This window comes from Epinephelus fuscoguttatus, linkage group LG7, assembly GCF_011397635.1.
Source record: "Epinephelus fuscoguttatus linkage group LG7, E.fuscoguttatus.final_Chr_v1".
Lineage (NCBI taxonomy): Eukaryota > Metazoa > Chordata > Actinopteri > Perciformes > Serranidae > Epinephelus > Epinephelus fuscoguttatus.
In genome coordinates, this window is record NC_064758.1 from 32,223,071 (window position 1) to 32,242,141 (window position 19,071).

The following is a 19,071-nucleotide window of genomic DNA, read 5'->3' on the forward strand; positions in this document are numbered from 1 at the left end:
TACAACACATCGACCTATCCCACAGCCAGACCTCCTGGGACAACCCAAGGTTAAATGTTAAATAGAAATGTACTCACATATCTGGCTGGCTGATCAGAGTAAGTAGTGAGAGGGTTATTGCTCTACCGCGAGAGGAATGATCAGTGTCTCGTCCATCTCCCCGTGGATTGGGTTGTGGCCTGAAGAAGAGCTGGATTTAAGAAAGTGTCCTTTCCCATCAGTGAATGCCTGCTGAAACTCCTGCAGGGAGAATAGCAAATTATTGTGGTGAATGACAGATAGGAGCAGTGCTGTGTTATTTTCAGTCTGTCCTTCAGACTATTCTGTTTGACTCCAGGAGGTGGTGGTGTTGCACAGTCAGCATAATGTGGTGGACTATTTCATTTGCTGCCATGTATTTCTTTGCAACACTAGATAATCCATCAAAGTAAAATAATAAAGTTTAAATGATTTTATATTGTAAAAGTAAGATGAATTGGATATGAACTCTCTGAATAACAAAAGTCATATAAAGTCAGCTGCACTACTTATTACTCAGGCAGCAGGAGGCAACATAATTAACTCTTATCTTCGAGCCCCAGGTTTAAAGTCTCAGATGATTCAAGTCTCAAATAATTCATAGTTGCAGGATTATCCAGCCAAACTACTTTACATCAATCAATGTATTAACTCAGTGTAAACTTACCTCTTTGAGGTCATCTCCATACTTTTTATTGATGTATCTGAGAAAGGCGGTGGTCCACTGCAGGGTGGTGACTTTGTCTGTATTCGACTCACAGAATGGCACCAGCACGTTCAGCTCATCACAGTAAGAACGAATCCTCTTCCTGTGCAAAGACAATACAAACGTTTATAATCAGTGTCTTTCAAAATGTATTAGCCTGCAGCTCTGTTCTTTAGTTTCTAAAGTGTCATGCCCCAGCATTTCCAAATACCTTAATTTTAACACATATCTTAGTTTCATATGTATGAAATGTCCCAAAATGTCCACTTCAAGTGTGCTGCCTAACCAAATTATTTGATCAGTGCATGTTTATTATAAGATTTGCAGTTTTGGGTCTGGCGGTGGATCTTGAACTCTGTTCCCAAGTGGCTTATAGAAGACATTATCATATCAATCTAGGGCTTCAATAAATGATTATTTTCATTATCATTTAACTGCACGTTCATTTCTCGATAAATCATTTATTCGTCTGGTCTATGAAACATCAGAAAACTGCACATCATAGTATCCTAGAGCAAAGGTGACATTGTCAAATACCTGCAAAACCCTAAAATATTCAATATATCATAATATGAGACCAAGAAAAGTTGGAAATTCTCTCAGTTCAGAACCTGGAACCAGCAAATGTTTGATATTTGTGTTTGAGAAATTACTTCAGCTGCACTAATTTTCTTTGACCAAACTAAATAACAGTAACTACTATAAGAAAAAAGAAAAAGCGTGCAATTCAGAACACAACCTTGGTTTTCTCTCGTTGGATGAGTGTGTCAGAGGTGTTACCCAATCAGCAGCAACATTTATCTAATGAAAATCCTGGTAGATCTTTACTTGTTTCATTTTTCAATTCAATTCAATTTCATTTATAAAGCCCAATATCACAAATCACAATTTTCCTCAGAGGGCTTTACAGCATATGACATCCCTCTGTCCTTTGGACCCTCACAGCGGATAAGGAAAACCTCCCAAAAAAAAAACCTTTAACAGGAAAATAAATAAATAATTAAACGTAAAATTTTTGTTTTTATACATGACATCCCAAGTGACTATGGCCCAGGCTGAAATCATCAAATCGTGTTTAAGTACATTAATAGAGTATTCCATAAGACCATGCCACAAATTGTAGAGGTTGCAGAGACGCCTTCAACCGGCTGCTCACCTGCGTTCCCTCTCCTTAGTGTTGTGTCTCTCCCTCCGTTGGATAAACGTCATATGAGGTCGAGCTCTTTTCCTGGTGTTGTTCCCTGATTCTCCAGCAGAATCTGGGGCAGCTGAAGCAGCCTCGATATGCTGAAAGCTGTGGGTGCTATCATGCTTCCTGGGGGTCGTGGGGGTCACCACATCATCTATGAAAACCATGAGAGTGTATAAGACTAAGTTAAGACACAAACAGCAACACAAAAACTACAACGTCTGAAATAGCATTTGGTTTAAATGACTGATTATTACTTTCTATGTTCACCAGATGCTGCTCCTCTGATGAACTGCTGTCACTTGTGTAGTGAGCTTTTACAACAACCCTCTCTGGATGGAGATTAAATGAGATACTCTTGGGGATGATTAAACCCTGATGCTTGTTAGGTTCAATCATGTGAGGAATATGGCCAATAACCTGAGGTCAGAACAGGAAGAAAAGGGAATAATTCTGCCTGTGGCTCCTATAAAGCTGTAAGAAAATGCATTTTGATTTATGTTTCACCGTACTTGTTCACACATGTTGGTGACTGGGTTAAATACACTCCCTATAAATGGGCTGGAAACCTCAACATTGGCTCTCTCAGTTCTCATCCATGTCTGCAGCTGAGGGTGTATGACTGCCTCTTGAGTCTCTGCAGACTGCTGAAGTATTGTCAAAAAGCTGAAACACAGCAACAGAAAGATTTTGCATATTCTATAAAATGAGAATCAGGGGCCATATTTACTAACAAATAGAAATACACTATAAAAGTGACACTTACTTCCTGAGAACTGCAGAATGAGTATCTTGCTGTCTTGGTGTGTCAGCACACATGGTGTTAAACCTTTTCTCCAAGCAAACTCTAGCAGCCGATATGGATCGCTTCTCTGAAGATGTCTTGCTGTGGGCATGTGCTTCAGTCGGGCTGTCTACATCTTTGACTCTGGCCAGCACAAAACCTGGGACCTCTCCATAAGAAGCTGGAGTCTTTTCTCCTGGCGTCACCAGACAGTGATCCTCAGTTGAAGCTGATAGGTCAATAGCTTGAGTGGACATGCAGGGGGAAATCACTGTGGCGTCTTTAACCATCACTGTAGCCGGCTGAGATCTGGAATCTGGCAAATCTGGAGGGGCAATGTATGCCTCCATGTGTGCCTGCATAAGGTGCTGAAGGTGTGTATAATCAGTTTCTGACATCTCCATCAGACTGACCTCTGGTCCCAACATCTGCCCATGTTCGTGTGTGAAACATCCACCTTGGCTCAGAATTACCCCAACAGGGTCAAAGGTGTGTTCTCTGGACAGAGGTGATACATGGAGGGTTTTACAAGCTGGGGGAGAGGATGACATCTTCACTCTAGATAGGATGGAGATCAGGAAAAAAAATATGACTTACATTTACACCAGAACAGGCTATATACACTCATTCATTCATTCATTCATCTTCTAACCGCTTCATCCTCTTGAGGGTCGCGGGGGGGCTGGAGCCTATCCCAGCTGACATCGGGCGAGAGGCAGGGTATACCCTGGACAGGTCGCCAGACTATCGCAGGGCTGACACATGTCATGCCTGTGTGACACACAGGGAGACAAACAACCATTCACGCTCACATTCACACCTACGGACAATTTAGAGTTATCAATTAACCTAGTCCCCAATCTGCATGTCTTTGGACTGTGGGAGGAAGCCAGAGTGCCCGGAGAGAACCCATGCTGACACGTGAGGCGAGAGTGCTAACCATCACACCACCGTGCCGTCCTATATACACTCAGTGGCCACTTTATTAGTTACACCTTACTAGTACTGGGTTGGACCCCCTTTTGCCTTCAGAACTTTTTTCTCTGTGTCATAGATACAACAAGGTGCTGGAAACATTCCTCACAGACTTGGGTCCATATTGACATGACACAAATCTCCTGTTCCACCTCATCCTAAAGGTGGTCTATTGGATTGAGATATAGTGTCAAATTCTGACCCCACCATCTGAATTTTGCAGCAGAAATCGAGACTCATCAGACCAGGCAACAATTTTCCAATCTTCTATTATCAAATTTTGGCGAGCTTGTGCAAATTGTAGCCTCGGTTTCCTGTTGTTAGCTGACAGGAGTGGCACCCGGTGTGGTCTTCAGCTGCTGTAGCCCATCTGCTTCAAGGTTCTACGTGTTGTTGGTTCAGAGATGGTTTTCTGCAGACTTTGGTTGTATCAAGTGGTTATTTGAGTTACTGTTGCCTTTCTATCATCTTGGACCAGTCTGATCATTCTCCTCTGACCTCTGGCATCAGATGCTCACTGGATATTTTATCTTTTTTGGACCATCCTCTGTAAACCCTAGAGATGGTTGTGTGTGAAAATCCCAGTAGATCAGCAGTTTCTGAAATACTCAGACCAGCCCATCTGGCACCAATAACCATGTTCAAATTCACTTAAATCACCTTTCTTCCCCATTCTGATGCTCAGTCTGAACTTCAGCAGGTTGTCTTGGCCATGTCTACATGCCTGAATACATTGAGTTGCTGCCACATGATTGGCTGATTAGCTATTTGCGTTAACAAGCAGTTGATCAGGTGTACCTAATAGTGTAGCTAGTCCATGTTAACTGACTACAACTAACTGGTGTGTCTGGTAGGTCAAGGAAACTAAAAAGAAAGAAGGGTCATGACTTTGGTGTCACTTCAAACCACACTTTAACCCATCATATCTTTGTTGTTTCAACTTTGACTGAAAAATCCCTTCACCAGATTAAAAAAAACACTCAAATTACATGATGTGTACTTACATTTTTTGAGGTAAATACGTTTATTTTCCTTGTTATTGATCTCCAAACAGATCATGGCTCTGCTCAGCAGCCTCTCCTGGACAGGGTGCTGTGCTGCCCAAAGGCTTTACCTTCTTTATAGACACCTTGCTGCTGTAAGCTAATTCGTCCACTCGTATTAAGGTTATTAAAATGGACGAAATAGTCCTTCAGGTTAGCCTAAACAAATGAACACTGAAAATACTAACATAAAAAACTTATCCACAACTCCAGGGCAGCTGTCAGTCGTGGACAAAGTCACCAGTAGCTAATTACAAAAGTTAGCTCGTTACTTTACGTTAGCTAACGAGGAGCTTTAGGATACATTTTAAGACGTTAGCAGATGCTAAAGTTAACATCTAATTAAAACCTCGACCCTTTAAAATGGTAGCTAATATAAAATTATCAGTTCATAACTCATCCATTATATAAGGGCTTGGTTCTTACTAAGTGGATTAATTATTCAGCTTCCTCTATGGGTCGTATTTTTAATAATTCAACTTACTTCAATGCCAACGGTTGATCGATGAATGGCCGCCGGTGGGAACTGACGATAGTGTCAAACTGCTGGACGTCGTTACACTCTGTGACCATCACAGCTGAAACCTCGGAGTATTTTAATTTATTACCAGTGTTGAGGAAACTTCTTTGATGATATAAATGTGATACAAAATTATAATGCCAGCAGAAAATTAAAAAAAGGCACTCAACTGAGTTTATTGCAAAGTGGCCACTTGTTAACAGGTCAAACATAAGGGACTGTACTCTACTTGTCAGAGGAGGGGGGTGGCTGGGGTAGGACCTTTTTTTTTACTTTTATTTCTTATCCTGCTGAGATCCATTGTTTGGTATGCATTTTTAATTATACCTAGCAAATTGGAATCAGTGGGACCCAATAAGTAGGCTATAAAAAACTAAACATTGTCTTTAGTAGGCCTAATTAAGTCACAGTGTCCTCAGATGATAATAAAGCTCTAATGTCGCCAAACAGGTCAACAGTAAAATAAACACGTTTCAACCATAAAAACTGATCAGATTTTGGACCTTGTCCACTTTTGCGTCTGGGCCAGCTGCAGACTGACTTTGCAGAGATGGCTGCCATCTTGTTTTTATATGGATTTGTGTGTCGTGCTTCTACTATTACTAGATTGCACAAAAAAGTGTTCACAAATGAGGACAATAGGTCTAAGTTAAGTAGAATGAAATGTAAGGTAAAGTAAACCCAAAATGTGATGTCCTCATATGAGGACACAGGGTCTCAGGAGGTTATCTTAACCCTCTTCGAAAAGCTACAGATTTTTTGCCTTGAAAGCTACGCATACTTTTCCTTGAGGCTGTGTCCTGATTCACTCACTACCCACTATATAATAAGTTTGCCATTTTGTGGTGTTGTCTGAATGTATAGTGGGAAGAACGACACCCTAAATATTAGACTCAAAGTATCCCACAAGGGAAAATATATGACCCTTCCTCCACCACAAATAATTTAATACAGCTGAAAATAAATTGTCATCTGCTAACGTTAGGTAATACCTTGCCTCTTAAAAACTTTAGATAATAATAAACATTTTCAATTATCAGTTCATAAGTCATCCAATTTGAGTTGAACTCTGTAAGCTGCAGTTATTTAGCTCTCTCTATGAGTCATCTTGAGTAGTCAACTTACTTGAATGCCAACTCTTGATGGATGAATGGCCGCCAGTGGTAACTGATGTTGATGTCCAACTTCTGGATGTCGTTACACTCTGTGACCATCACAGTTAATGCCTCAGAATATATTTATTCATCATCAGTGTTGGGGAAGCTGAGATATCATGCATAAAATTATCTTTGAAAATATCCCAACAACCTGCAGAACCTTCTGAATAGTAGGCCTACTGGACTACTATTTACAGGAGCACAAATAATCTGCAAAAAGTGCTCCTCAACAAAATACTTTGTACTAACATAATGTTGATCCTACTCAAGACACAATGTGAAAAAAAAAATTGATTAATTTTGTACATTTTGTATTTCGTAGTGTCTTAAAGTTACCAGTAACTACAGCTGTCAGATTAATGTAGTGGAATCCAAAGTATATTCTACTCTTATATGGAGTAGAAATTTTAAGTCATATAATATTATAGAGTATCTTAAAATTACAAGTATTAAGTCAATGTACTTGTTACACTCCATCACCTGCCAAAACTAGATAAATGTCAACTCACTGGTGGATGCTGTGACGCCTGAAGGACTGAAAATTCATGAGTGCTGTCGCCCCCCTCTGGTAAAACATGAGCTTTGCAGGTGGTTGTGCAGGGTGATATAATATTGCTACAGATTCAAAATCCTTTATTAGCATAGATGTTTTTCCAAGTACTTTTTCTTCCTTCCCTCCCTCTTGCTAAAAATGTCCATCCCCACTTGCTTGTCACAACAAGAGCCCTTAAAAAACCTGAAAACTTTAAAAGGCAGTGTTTGTTATGTGTGAATTACCACGTTTCGGTTAAACTCAAGACTCATCATTTCTCAAAAGCAGTAATGGTATAAATCTCTTATAACAATACATTTTCTTTTTTGTGTCTTACAATGACCATTCAAATTAAAATATTCAGTGACTGAATGTAACAAGTACATTTACTCAAATACTGTTGTTCTAGAGTATACATATTTCTACATATTTACTAATTGGTATTTTTACAACTATAGCTACTATAGTTGTATTTTTTACAACTACAGCTGCTATAGTTAAAATGCAGAATAACATTTTACATACAAAATATAATTGTATAAAACATTAGGAATTTTGATAAATTACCTACCAAATACAAACCTACCAAATATAGTAAAAATTAGCTCCAACTTGACCAACCATAACAATAAAATTATATGTGCACATGAATACTTTAGTGTTAACAATCCAACAGTAACACTGGCATGGACTTTTTCTCTGCATGTTGACTTTTGAGACTTTAAGTTCATTGTGCTTGTAAGGATTTTCCTTACTGTACTTTTACTTTAGTAATGTTTTTAATTGACTTATTAATACAGTATCCGTACATGGTGATAATTCTACTTTGAAGATCTGCAATAATCTTCAATCACTGGGCATATTAATCACATGTATAACTTAAAAATAATAAGAAATGTCTATATTCATCTCCAACTGGAGGTTCTCTCCTTGCACCAAACAGTGATACAATCAAGTTGTACTGTTAAACCTTTATTAGATGTTGCTTCTGAAGAGACCAGTCTCTCTGGCAAAATGGAAAATGTCATCAACCTCTACAGATGACGACTTTTTAATTGTATCTTTAAAAAGATAAGCCATGATATATTACCACCAACAGAACAGCCCTGGCTCTGTGCTGTAACAGGGAATTCATTTTTTAAAGAAACAGATTTGTGCACCACTCACAAAGCATTCAATCAATTCCAAATAATGATGACAAAATCAGACTGAATACAAATGTAAAAAAAAAAAAGTGTATGTCATTTTATTGACTTCTTGGATTCTAAAAGGTCAATGAAACAAGCCTTTTTTATCAGCAGAAGAACATAACAGCCAGATCAAGGCTATTGTACTTACACTATGGCTATGTTAAAAAACAAAGAAACAAAAAACTGAACCTTTTCTGTACAAAACATTTCTGACTATTTCCAACTAAAATTGCACATCGAGTTAAATTTACAAATGATGGATTAGATTTAAGAGGCATTTAGGCATATAACAAAAATAAATGTATCTACTTTGAATACAAGACAAACTAGAATGTAATATACCTCTGAGCATTTCCATATCAAGCTACAATGTCTGATCTTTCACACTGGCTTTGCCTGTAGGTCTTGTTGAAATCTCAGTAAGACATGGACAACCACTCTCCTTAAGAAAAATACATTCAATGTGTGTTATGCTATAGTATCTCTGTGATACTAAGCCTTTATAATCCAACAGCCTTACTGTTCTGAAGGGTGCACGCGTCATGTTTTTTATCCTGTGTCAAACTTCGCTTGACATCGCTTTTATTTCCATCACTGTTCCGTGCTTTGAGTGGTTTTAGTTTCTACACATGCACCCCGTTTATCAGTTTTATTGTCCACTTCCTTTTTTCCTTTTCCAGCCTTTGTGCTTGTATCTACAGGGTTGCTAATTTTACTAGCAGGACTTTTTTCCTGCTCCTGTCTTTGCTCTTTGACCAGTTCTCTTTCCCGACTCACTGGTCTATCTCTACTCCACTCCCTGTCTGTTGGATGACCTATTTGTTTTCGTTTCGGACTGAAGATGTCAGGATTGTTCATTATACGATTTGGGAAGCGTATGAGACCTTCTGTTGGAGTGGGAAGTAAGCCAGCTCTGTGTCTCTGGGGCTTTACAGCTTGCTGATTTTGTTTATTGTCAAAACGAGGGCATGAGTTTTCTCTGCTGTTACGAGCTGGACCTGGGGGTCTATTGTGTGGTGCAGAATGTGGATCACGCGGGCCCTGGAATCTGGTAACTTCATGAGGGCTATTCAAATGGGATGATGCTGTCATGTCTGACCCTCTGCTATCACACCTTGGGCTCCTCACATCTAACCCTTGCATGTCATCATTCAAGGCTGGCTCAGACCCCCTTGAGTCTAACCCTGAACCAATCATGCCTGGACCTCTTCTATCAAACCCAGGGCCCTCATTATTTCTGTGTTCAGGCCCTGATCGTCTTAAATCTGGACCTCTTGGGCCTCTTCTATCAGGACCTTCTATCTCAAATCCTCTCCTGTTTGTATATGAATTCATCAAGTCTGGAGCTTCTCTATGAGCCCCTGGTCCTTCCATGTTTGGCCCTCTTATATTACCTCTAAAATCAGCCTGCCTCCGGTCATTCCCCATATCTGGACCCCTTCTCATATCTGACCCTGGTTCTCTCATTCCTGGACCTCTTCTATCATGGCCGTGTCTCCTGTTGCCTGGATCATTTTCCCCACTGAAAAATGGTCTATCAGAATCTCTCCATTCATTTCCAGGTCTTTCCCTTATGGGGACAGGGCATACCATATCTGGGTCATCCTGGACAGGCCCCCGACCCCTGAAACCAGGTCCACTCCACTCATCTCCTGGACCTCTCAAATGCCCTGGAAATTGCATATCTGATCTTTCCTGTATGGCCCTTGGTCCCCTACTTTCAGTGCCTCTCCATTCCCTATGAGGACCATGTCTACTGTGTTCTTGAACCTGGTCACCTGGATCTTCTTGGATGGGCCCTGGACCCCTGCTGCCATGTCTTTTCCAGTCACCATCTGAACATTCTCTTCCATTTCCTACAGACTCAATATCAGGACCTCTTCCATCTGACCACTGCTCCTCTGTGTCTGTGCCTCTTCTATCAGGTCCAGAGCCCCTGAAGTCTGGCCCTTTCCATCTGTCTCCCCGATTTAGACTGCGCCTATCTGGCCCTGGGCCTCTGTTTCCCCTCATACGCCTTGAACCCCTCAAATTTCTACCTATTCTATCAGGTCCTTGGCCCTCTGGATCTGGGTTCATTTGGATAGGTTCTGACCCACTAAAGTCAGCATCTCCCCAGCCATCTCTTCTATGTCTTGAACCTTCTGTATTTGGACATGTCTGCCTAAAGCCTGGGCCTCTAAAGTCTGGGCCACCTGATCTTCTCCAATCTTGTTCTGGGCCCTCCATATCTGGACCTATCCTTTCAGGCCCGGGCTCCCTGAAGCCTGAGCCTCCTGGTTCTTGTCTATCAGGCCCTGGGCCCTTAATGTCTGGATCTCTACTTTCACAACCTGGTCCTCTAAAATCTGGACCTCTTGGACGTTTCCTATCAGGCCCTGGACCCTCCATATCAGTTCTTTCAGGCCTCACTCCTTTGAAGTGTGGACCTCTCCTATCAAACTCTGGGCCTGCCACATCTGGAGGTATTCTTTCTGACATAGGTCCTCTGAAATTTGGACCTTCTAGACCTCTCCTATCAGGCCCTGGGCCTTCTCTGTTTGGGCCCAAATTTGGCCTTCTCATATCTGGACCTCCTGGCACTCTCCTGTTGGGTCCTGAACTCTCCATATTCGGACCTGGTATTTCTGGCCTTGGTCCCCAGATGTCTGGAACTCTCCTGTCAGGCCCTGGGCCCTCAATATTTGGATGTTCACTTTCTGGCCCAGGACCCCTAAAGTGTGGTCCCTCCTGTCCTCTATTGTGAGGGCCTAGACCTTCTGGACCATTTCTTTCAGGCCCCAGTCCTGTGAAGTCAGGCCCAGGACCCCTCATATATGGTCCTATCCTGTCAGAACCGGGTCCAGTGTTTTGATTTTCTGGTCCTCTTCTGTCAGGACCTTGACCCTCCATAAAGGGACCTCTCCTTTCACACCCAGGCCCACTTAAATCTGGACCTCCTGGTCCTCTTCTATAATGCCCTCTACCATCCATAGCTAGACCTCTACTTTCAGGCCCCGGTCTCTGAAATTCTAGACCTCTCGGTCCTCTTCTATCAGGCTCTTGACTGTCCATATCAGGACCTGCCCCACTGAAGTCCGGACCTCCTGATCCTCTTCTGTCAGATCCTGGAGCCTCCATAGCTGGACCTCTCCTTTCAGGACGCCCCATAGATACATTTCTCCTCTCAGGCCCTGGTCCTCTAAAATCTGGACCTCCAGGTCCTCTATTGTCAGGCCAAGGACCCTCCATAAATAAGCCTTGGCTTTCAGGCCCAGGTCCCCTGATATCTGGACCTCCAGATCCTCTCCTATCAGGCCCAGGACCCTCCATAACTGGACCTCTCCTTTCAGGACCAGGGTCCTCCATAGCTGGGCCTCTCCTTTCAGGCCCTGGTCCCCTGAAATCTAAATCACCAGGTCCTCTCCTTTCAGGCACAGGACCCTCCATAGCTGGACGTCTCCTTTCAGGACGCTCCATAGATAAACTTCTCCTCTCAGGTCCTGGTCCCCTGAAATCCGGACCTCCATGTCCTCTCCTATCAGGCCCAGGACCCTCCATAGCTGGACCTCGCCTTTCAGGATGCTCCATAGATACACTTCTCCTCTCAGGCCGCGTTCCCCTGAAATCTGGGCCTCCAGGTCCTCTCCTGTCAGGTCCTGGAGCATCCATAGCCAGACCTCCTCTTTCAGGATGCTCCATAGATGAATGCATCCTTTCAGGCCCTGGTCCCCTGAAATCTGGACCTCCAGGTCCTCTCCTGTCAGGCCCAGGGCCATCCATTACTGTACCTCTCCTTTCATGCCCTGGTTCCCTGAAATCTGGACCTTCGTGTTCTCTACTGTCTGGCCCAGGAACCTCCATAGTTGGACCTCTCCTCTCAGGTTTAAGTCCTCTGAAATCAGGACCTCCAGGTCCTCTCCCACCAGGCCCACAGTGCTCCATGGCTGGACCTCTTCTTTCAGGTCCTGGTTCCCTGAAATCTGGACCTTCGTGTTCTCTTCTGTCTGGCCCAGGAACCTCCATAGTTGGACCTCTTCTCTCAGGTTTAAGTCCCCTGAAATCTGAACCTCCAGGTCCTCTCCCACCAGGCCCACAATGCTCCATGGCTGGACCTCTCCTTTCAGGTCCTGGGCCTCTGAAATCTGGACCTACAGGTCCTCTCCCAGCAAGCCCTGGACCCTCCATAGATAAACCTCTGCTTTCAGGCCCTGGTTCACTGAAATTTGGACCTCCAGGTCCTCTCCTGTCAGTCATAGGACCCTCCATTGCTGGACCTCTCCTTTCAGGCCCTGTTCCCCAGACATCTTTATCTCCTAGTCCTCTTCTGTCAGACCCCAAACCAACTACATCAGGACCTCTCTTGAAATCTGGACCTGGTCCTCTTATGCCAGGTCCATGACCCTCCATAGCTGGACCTTTCCTCTCAGGTCCTGGTCCTCTGAAATATGGACCCCCAGGCCCTCTCCTGTTAGGACCCAGACTGTCCATAGCTAGACCCCTCCCTTCAAGTCCTGGTTCTAAAAAGTCTGGAACCCCTGGTCCTTGCATGCCAGGTCCTAGATTGTGAATAGTTGGACCAGTCCTTTCAGGCTCTGGTCCCATGAAGTCTGGACCTCCCGGTCCTCTCCTGTCATGCCTAAGGTCTTTCATGTTTAAACCACTCATTTCAGACCCTGGTCTGTCTACATCTTCAGCACCCCTTCTGCCAGGCCCCTGGCTCTCCATGTTTGGACTTCTCCTATCAGGCCGATGGACTCCCCATTCATCTTGTATAAATGGCTGTCCTCTGACTTGATCTGATCTTCTCCTATCTGGCCCTCTCCAATCATCTCTTATGTCTAATCCTGGGTCACTCCAATTTTGACCCCTCATATGTGGGCCGATGCTTTTATTTTGACCCCTCATATCAGGACCAGCAACACCTAGTCCTGGGCCTCTCCAATCTGGATTTGTAATGTTTGGCATGCCAATACCCCTTTTATCTGAGCCACTTGTACTACCTACATCCTGACCAGGCCCTATATAACCACTCTCTGCCATATCTGGTCTTCTTAATTCTGATTGTCTCACCTCAGGGCCATGCACCCCCCTTTCAGCCCTAATATTGGGCTGTAACTCATTGAACTGTTCTTTAGGCCCACTACCGTCTTGTCCGATGCAGGACATGTTAGACCCGCCACCTTCATAATTAATGTTTGGCCCTGGTCCTCTCATGGGTACATCTTGCCCTCTTTGTAAGCCCCACCTCTCATCTGTCATTGCTGGGGATGGTATATCTGCTCTTAAAAGTCTACCCTCTGAACCTGTAGCTGCATTTGGATCTAAACTCCTTTCTCTACCACCACCCACCCTGCTCAAGTCTGCATCTCTTCCATGTGCCTGAAAACCCATTTTCAAAAGGCCCCTTTCCTCTAAAATTGGACTGCCATCATGCCTTAATTGCCTCTGAACTATTCCTGAGCCCCTAAAAGATGGACCTGGTCTCCTTAAACCTGGACTTTGATCTCTAACACCTCTACCTATCATAGCAGATCTTACAGCTCCAGCATGTGGACTTTCACCTCTATCTTTATCGCCTCTACCTCTTTCTACATCTTGAGCCCTACCCTCTATCTGTAGACCCCCAAAAGACTGATCTCTCCCTACTGCCATTACATCTGGCCTGCTATCTGGGTTTTCTGGAATTGGATGATACATAGCTGATAAAGGCTCCCTTATGCCCCTTATTTCAGGCCCAGATCTATATGGGGAAGGTCTCTTCATGACTGGATCTCTCCTCTCATTCTGTAGGCCTGATCCTCCCATATCTAAATCTGTAACTGTTGGTACAGGTACGTGTCCTCTTATTTGTGATTCACTATGTCTCATATCAGGGCCTGGACCTTTGACATTTGTGATCATCCCTTGTATACTAGATAGGTCTTGTGTGTGTGATCCAAGACCCCAAATGTTGGGACTTATGCCTTGCATGCCTGGGACTCTCATGTCAGACCCTGGGAATCTTATTCCAGTTTCCCTAAGATCTATCTGTGGTCCCCTTTGTCCAAGTTCTTTCATATCTGATCCTGCATCCCTAATCCCTAGACCACTTGTACCAGGCTCTGGACAATTTGTCACTGGGTTTATTTCAGGGCCTGAGCCTTGAAAACTTGCAGCTGGCTTGGAATGCTCCCCTCCTTGACCTTGTATTACTGGATGCTTCAAACCTGGACCTCCTCCTTCTATCTGCTTGTCTGCCTCTGTCATACCTTTATCTTTGACAAGTGGGACCTGCAGATTTAGAGATCTAAAATCCATATTTCTAAGGTTTGATACTGGACCTCCAGCAATAGGCCACAGTGTAGTGGACACTGTTGCTTGACCACCAATAGGCAGAAAATTATTTTCAACTTTTATTAGTGGCATTGAGACACTGGTATGTGTCTCAGGATCTCTGATTTCCTCAGTCTTAACAGAGTCAATCTTTTCTACGCTGCTAGGTTTCACAAACTGTGGCTCTGGATCAGGGCTCTGAGGAGAATCTCGAATTGGCGGATCAAGTTCTCTTAGAGGAATTGTATTTTCAAATTTGCTTGTAAACAGAGTTTCCTGTTGAGAGGGTTTATCCACCTGAGTAGAAGAAGCACTGCCAGCGTTGTCATGGCTGACTACAGTTTTCTCAGGCTCCTGGGATTTTAGTGGTTCTGAAGTCTCAAGCTTCATATTGTGAGGAAGTTCATGTGAACAGGGAGAACAGCCTTTATCAACACTCTCAACAAGATTACTTTTAAGCTGAAGTCCATCCGGGTCATTTTTAATAGTAATCGACGTAAATGATGTGTTACTGTCTACAATTTGTCCAACAACAGAGTCTGAAGAGTCTGGAACATTACACAAAACATTTAAAGGTTTTGATTTCTCAAGCACTTGAGGGGAAAGTCCTCTGTGCTGTTTCGGTGAAAGGGACCCAGAATCTTTTTTTCTAGGAGCTGATGGGGATCTTCTACGGCCATGAGAATGACGGCGTGTGGAATGCTCTTTACGGTGGCGACCTTGGCGCTCAGACTGATCTCTAGCTCTATGCCTTGACCTGTCCCTTTCACTTCTTCTGTGTCTATCCCTTTCTCTACGTCTCCGGGAATGTGAAGGAGAACGCTGCTGGGATCTTCTTGAAGGACTTCTATGGCTGTCCCTTTCACGATGCGTCCGCTTCTTTGGTGATAGCCTTCGCTTTCTGCTATGGTGTGAATTCTGAGTGCCCTTGCGGCTGGCACTATGCCCTGTTCTAGACAAAGATGAATCACGAGACTTACTGCCTCCTTGAAATACATCATCTTGAATTTCATTAAAAAGTGATTCGTCCTCAGGATCATAAGCTACATCAGAATCTGCAATCTCTCCAGCAGAGGAATACTTGTCACTTTCCTTAAGATTGTCCTGTGTTTCATCTTGCTCTGCAACAGAATCGATATCGTTCTCTAATCTAGGGATGGCAGCTTTATCTTCTAGCTTAACAGTCTGTGAATCTACATTTGAATTGTCTACATTCTCTGTAAGGTTGCTGGTCTTGTCCGTTGATTCTGACAGTTGACTGGGAGGCAAAGATTTTTGTGGGGGAGACATCAGTGAATCAGAAACAGAAAAGTGAGCCATAAACATACCCACAGCCTCTCTCTGTTGACGTAGTGCCTCCTCCTGCTCCTTCAACTGGCGTTTTTGCTCCTCGATCTGCTTATTGAGCTCCTCAAGCAACCGCTGTTGTTCAGTTAGCGTTGCAGCTGAGACAACCACAGTGCCTGCAGGAATGTTCTGCGTTGCTTCAGCTGGAGTAGAGGTTTGCGCTGGAGTTGGGGTGGGAGCTGGCGTTACAGTCTTGGTGGGAGCTGGCATTGCAGTCTGGGTGGAAACTGGGATTGGGCATGATGGAGAGTCTGCTGTTTGAGTTGGAACAGGGGGCTTTGTCACAACAATATCACTTTGAATATCTGCAAAGATAGTGTCGTCCTCTGGATCATAGGCCACATCATCGTCTACAGAGCCTGATGCTGCAGGGCCATCTGCCTTAATTTGTTTTGCGCTCTGAGGAGCAACCACTCCATATCCTATTGCTGGATCATACTCTTCTTCTGGGTCATATGGTCGGTCAAAGTCATTTTCTTCGTCTTCTTGTTCTATGTTTTTCACTTTTGATTTCTGTCCATACTGTTGTACAATGGGATCCACCATTGATCCTGACACCTGAGAAAACACTGGGACCTTCTTATCACTAACTGCTGTTGTAGAACTTCCATCAGAAGAGACCACAGAGTCAGTTTGCTTGTTGCCAAACAAACTCTTCAAGATAGTCTGCAGTGGTGTGTTATTACTAGATGCTGTTTTGGGATTTTTGTCAGAGATCCTATCAGAGGTGGGCTTAGTGGCAGCAACAGCAGCTGAGGTAGAAACAGGAGGGTTTGTTCTAATGGAAGTCAAACAAGACGGTATGGTAATTGAACCTGAAGAGGAAGAGTCTGATGGTGACCCAGGGCAAGGTGGTGAGCCAGGAGGGGTGGTGCTAGCAGGAGTCTCTGGGTCGTACGGTTGGAATATCTCCAGTTTGTCAGAGCCATAGAGAACTGGAGGCTTCGGGATCCACATAGGGTCTTTGGACAAATGAACTTTGGGTCTTTTCTCTTCAATTTCTTGTGGCAAGCTTCCTGGACGTTTTGCCTTCTGGATGACTGCCAGACCCAGTAGGAGATTGGGCCTGTTTTTTTCAAGCCCTGTGAATTAAAGAAAATAAATCATGAGTACAAGTCTAAATTACTGACAATAGCCCACCCTGACAATACAGTTTACCAGTTTTCTGGTAAAGTGTATTGTCAGCTAAAAATAGTTTCATGGAGTAAAAACGGAATATAATATGCCCATATTATACAGCTGTTTGTAAATAAATGTTATCACATGACGCTTTCCTTCATATTTTTGTTGTCTTTTTGTAAAATGCTAATAACATTGGCACAATAACCAAATTTTGACATTTTATTGAAGAAAATGGGTTAATTTATCAGAAAAAGATGGAAGTGAGCAATGATAATTTACTGAGATTTTTTTCAGTAGATGTCTTTCTCCCACATTCTGACCACATAAACCTCCTTAACAGGAGAAGGATTCACTTGGCAAGATATGGCTGCCTGAATATAAGTTGTTATTCCTGGGCCTTGGGGGTGCTGACATAGGCGCTTGCCAAAGTCCAATACTGCGTACATTTATCATAAAAGACTATAAGCGGTAGTCAAACAATTATCATACCTGGTCCTTCAAGAGGTTGCAGTATGGATGGGATGGATTCCTTTGCACTGAGCGGGACAAGGTATACATCCTTGATGGAACGGCTGCCATTTGCAACCACACCAAAACGACCTCTGCTGCTAAAATAGGAAAACAGGGAGACATAGGCCACCTCTTCCTCCTCTGTTGCAGGGTGAAACCGGATCACACATAACTCCTAATAAAGCCCAAAAAATAAAAGAAAAAGAGAAAATATAAAATATTGCTAATTTCCAATATAAATGTACAAGATGGAAAAAAAGCTATATCTGCTGCTTGCCTTCGTAACAGAGGTCTTAAGTTTGGCAACATAGTCCCACACTGTTTCAGGCAGGATTCGTCCTCCAATCTGTATGGTATCAGGTAGGTCCTACACAAGACACAGACGCAAGAAAAAAAAAATGTAATATCTTTGTCAGCTCAACTGATGACAATGGTAGATCTTTTGATACAATAAACATTATTATTATTGGGTAGTATCATACCGCTTTGAGATTTTCAGCAGATCCTGAAACCAGATATCCCTTGCTGACAAACTTGGCCACAGTGAGCATGTTAAGGAAGCCTTTCCACAGTATGTCTTGCTTCGCCAAGAACTGAGAAGTCTCACCATCAGCTGGGGATTCAGAGATCACAGTCCTGAAACACAAAACACAACAGCACGATGACAATCACATCCACACATTATGCTGATATAGCAACTAAACAGAATGAAACAGTTATTCCAGTCTACAGTTCTTTGAATACCTTGAGGATGTGCCAAAGAGTCTGGGATCTGCAGAGGAAGATGGCTTCATTAAGATAGATTTAGGTAATGGTTTTGTTGGTGGTCGTGAAGGGGCTGGTGGTGAGGGCAGTGCAGAAATAGTGTCTTTAAGAGGAGCATAAGGGACTAATTGGTTAGGAGTTGTGTTGCTGGGAACCGAGGTGCCACTAGACGGAGCAGAGAACCGGCTTGCTGCAGTGCGGGGATCACGCCTTGTGATGGTTACTGTTGAGACAGCAGGAATCACAACTGGTGTGTATGCTCTTTTTCGTGTAGTACTTTTAGAATTGTCCTGAGTTGGGGACGCAGGGGACTCCATGACAGGGGAAGCTGGAGACTCTAACATAGGAGAGGCTGGGGAGTCCATTACGGGGGAAGCAGGGGATTCAACTATAGTCAAAGGTGGAGCATCAATGATAAGGCGGGATGTAGGATCCATTAGGGATGATGTTGGAGAATCCATATCAGGTGAGTCAGGTGGCGCCCGCAGTGGGGAGTCATCTCCTGCAGACTTTTTCCAAAAGGGTTCATGTTTTTCTTTTGTTTCACAAACTCTGGGTTTTTTCTTCATGGGTTCCTCCTCTTCTCCAGGTAGTATTTGGCCTTTGGGAAGAAATAATGTATTTTTAAAAAAACTAAAAATTACAATAGGTGGTCATTGGATAAGAATGTCTACAAGGTATTACACAGCAATTGTCAAACATCTTTTTAATTCACCTGTGCATATCTTGCATTTCAGGTCAAAGAGATGAGCTTTGTGCTCTGATGTTGTGTCCTTCAGCATGCAGGCAAGAATATCTGGCAGAGCGTTGTCCTGGCTTGGCTGGCTTGGCTGGCTTGTTCTGGTCTTAAGAGCAGGAGCAGGAAGACTTTTCTTCTGTTCCTGGGGAGCAACCTGTGCAGACACAAACACACAATCAG

General features: G+C 43.5%; 2 protein-coding genes across 4 annotated transcripts in view; both read right to left on the reverse strand.

Moving 5' to 3' along the window:
* Positions 1-98: 98 nt before the first annotated feature.
* Positions 99-5,446, reverse strand: LOC125892304 (transcription factor-like 5 protein). Of its 3 annotated transcripts, none has more exons than XM_049582242.1 (7): positions 5,200-5,446; positions 2,680-3,255; positions 2,483-2,579; positions 2,171-2,333; positions 1,881-2,067; positions 686-827; positions 99-240 (listed from the first exon to the last, which is right to left on the reverse strand). In XM_049582242.1, exons 1-7 carry the CDS (start codon positions 5,286-5,288, stop codon positions 115-117), a joined length of 1,380 nt encoding a protein of 459 aa, XP_049438199.1. In that variant the 5' UTR covers positions 5,289-5,446; the 3' UTR covers positions 99-114. The 3 variants fall into 3 exon arrangements, with proteins under 3 accessions (XP_049438199.1, XP_049438198.1, XP_049438200.1); XM_049582241.1 differs by having other exon boundaries at positions 2,426-2,579; XM_049582243.1 differs by lacking the exon at positions 5,200-5,446 and adding an exon at positions 4,677-4,793 and having other exon boundaries at positions 2,426-2,579.
* Positions 5,447-7,879: 2,433 nt separating this feature from the next.
* LOC125892299 (uncharacterized) overlaps positions 7,880-19,071 on the reverse strand; it is a 41,865-nt gene continuing 30,673 nt past the window's right edge. The window contains exons 12-17 of the mRNA XM_049582235.1: positions 18,868-19,045; positions 18,132-18,753; positions 17,870-18,023; positions 17,665-17,754; positions 17,367-17,562; positions 7,880-16,837 (exon numbers count right to left, since the gene is read on the reverse strand). Of these exons, the coding sequence (XP_049438192.1) occupies positions 8,706-16,837; positions 17,367-17,562; positions 17,665-17,754; positions 17,870-18,023; positions 18,132-18,753; positions 18,868-19,045 (9,372 nt within the window). The 3' untranslated portion in view covers positions 7,880-8,705. The remainder of the gene's footprint in view (positions 16,838-17,366; positions 17,563-17,664; positions 17,755-17,869; positions 18,024-18,131; positions 18,754-18,867; positions 19,046-19,071) is intronic.

What these genes read in the sequence shown, in the direction of transcription:
- LOC125892304 (XM_049582241.1), bottom strand. Translation starts at nt 5,288, where the DNA reads ATGGTCACAGAGTGTAACGACGTCCAGCAGTTTGACACTATCGTCAGT. An exon ending in GATCAACCGTTGGCATTGAA is followed by an intron (nt 3,256 to 5,199) that starts GTAAGTTGAATT and finishes CATCCTATCTAG; the next exon opens with AGTGAAGATGTCATCCTCTC. An exon ending in ATGGAGATGACCTCAAAGAG is followed by an intron (nt 241 to 685) that starts GTAAGTTTACAC and finishes TTCTCCCTGCAG; the next exon opens with GAGTTTCAGCAGGCATTCAC.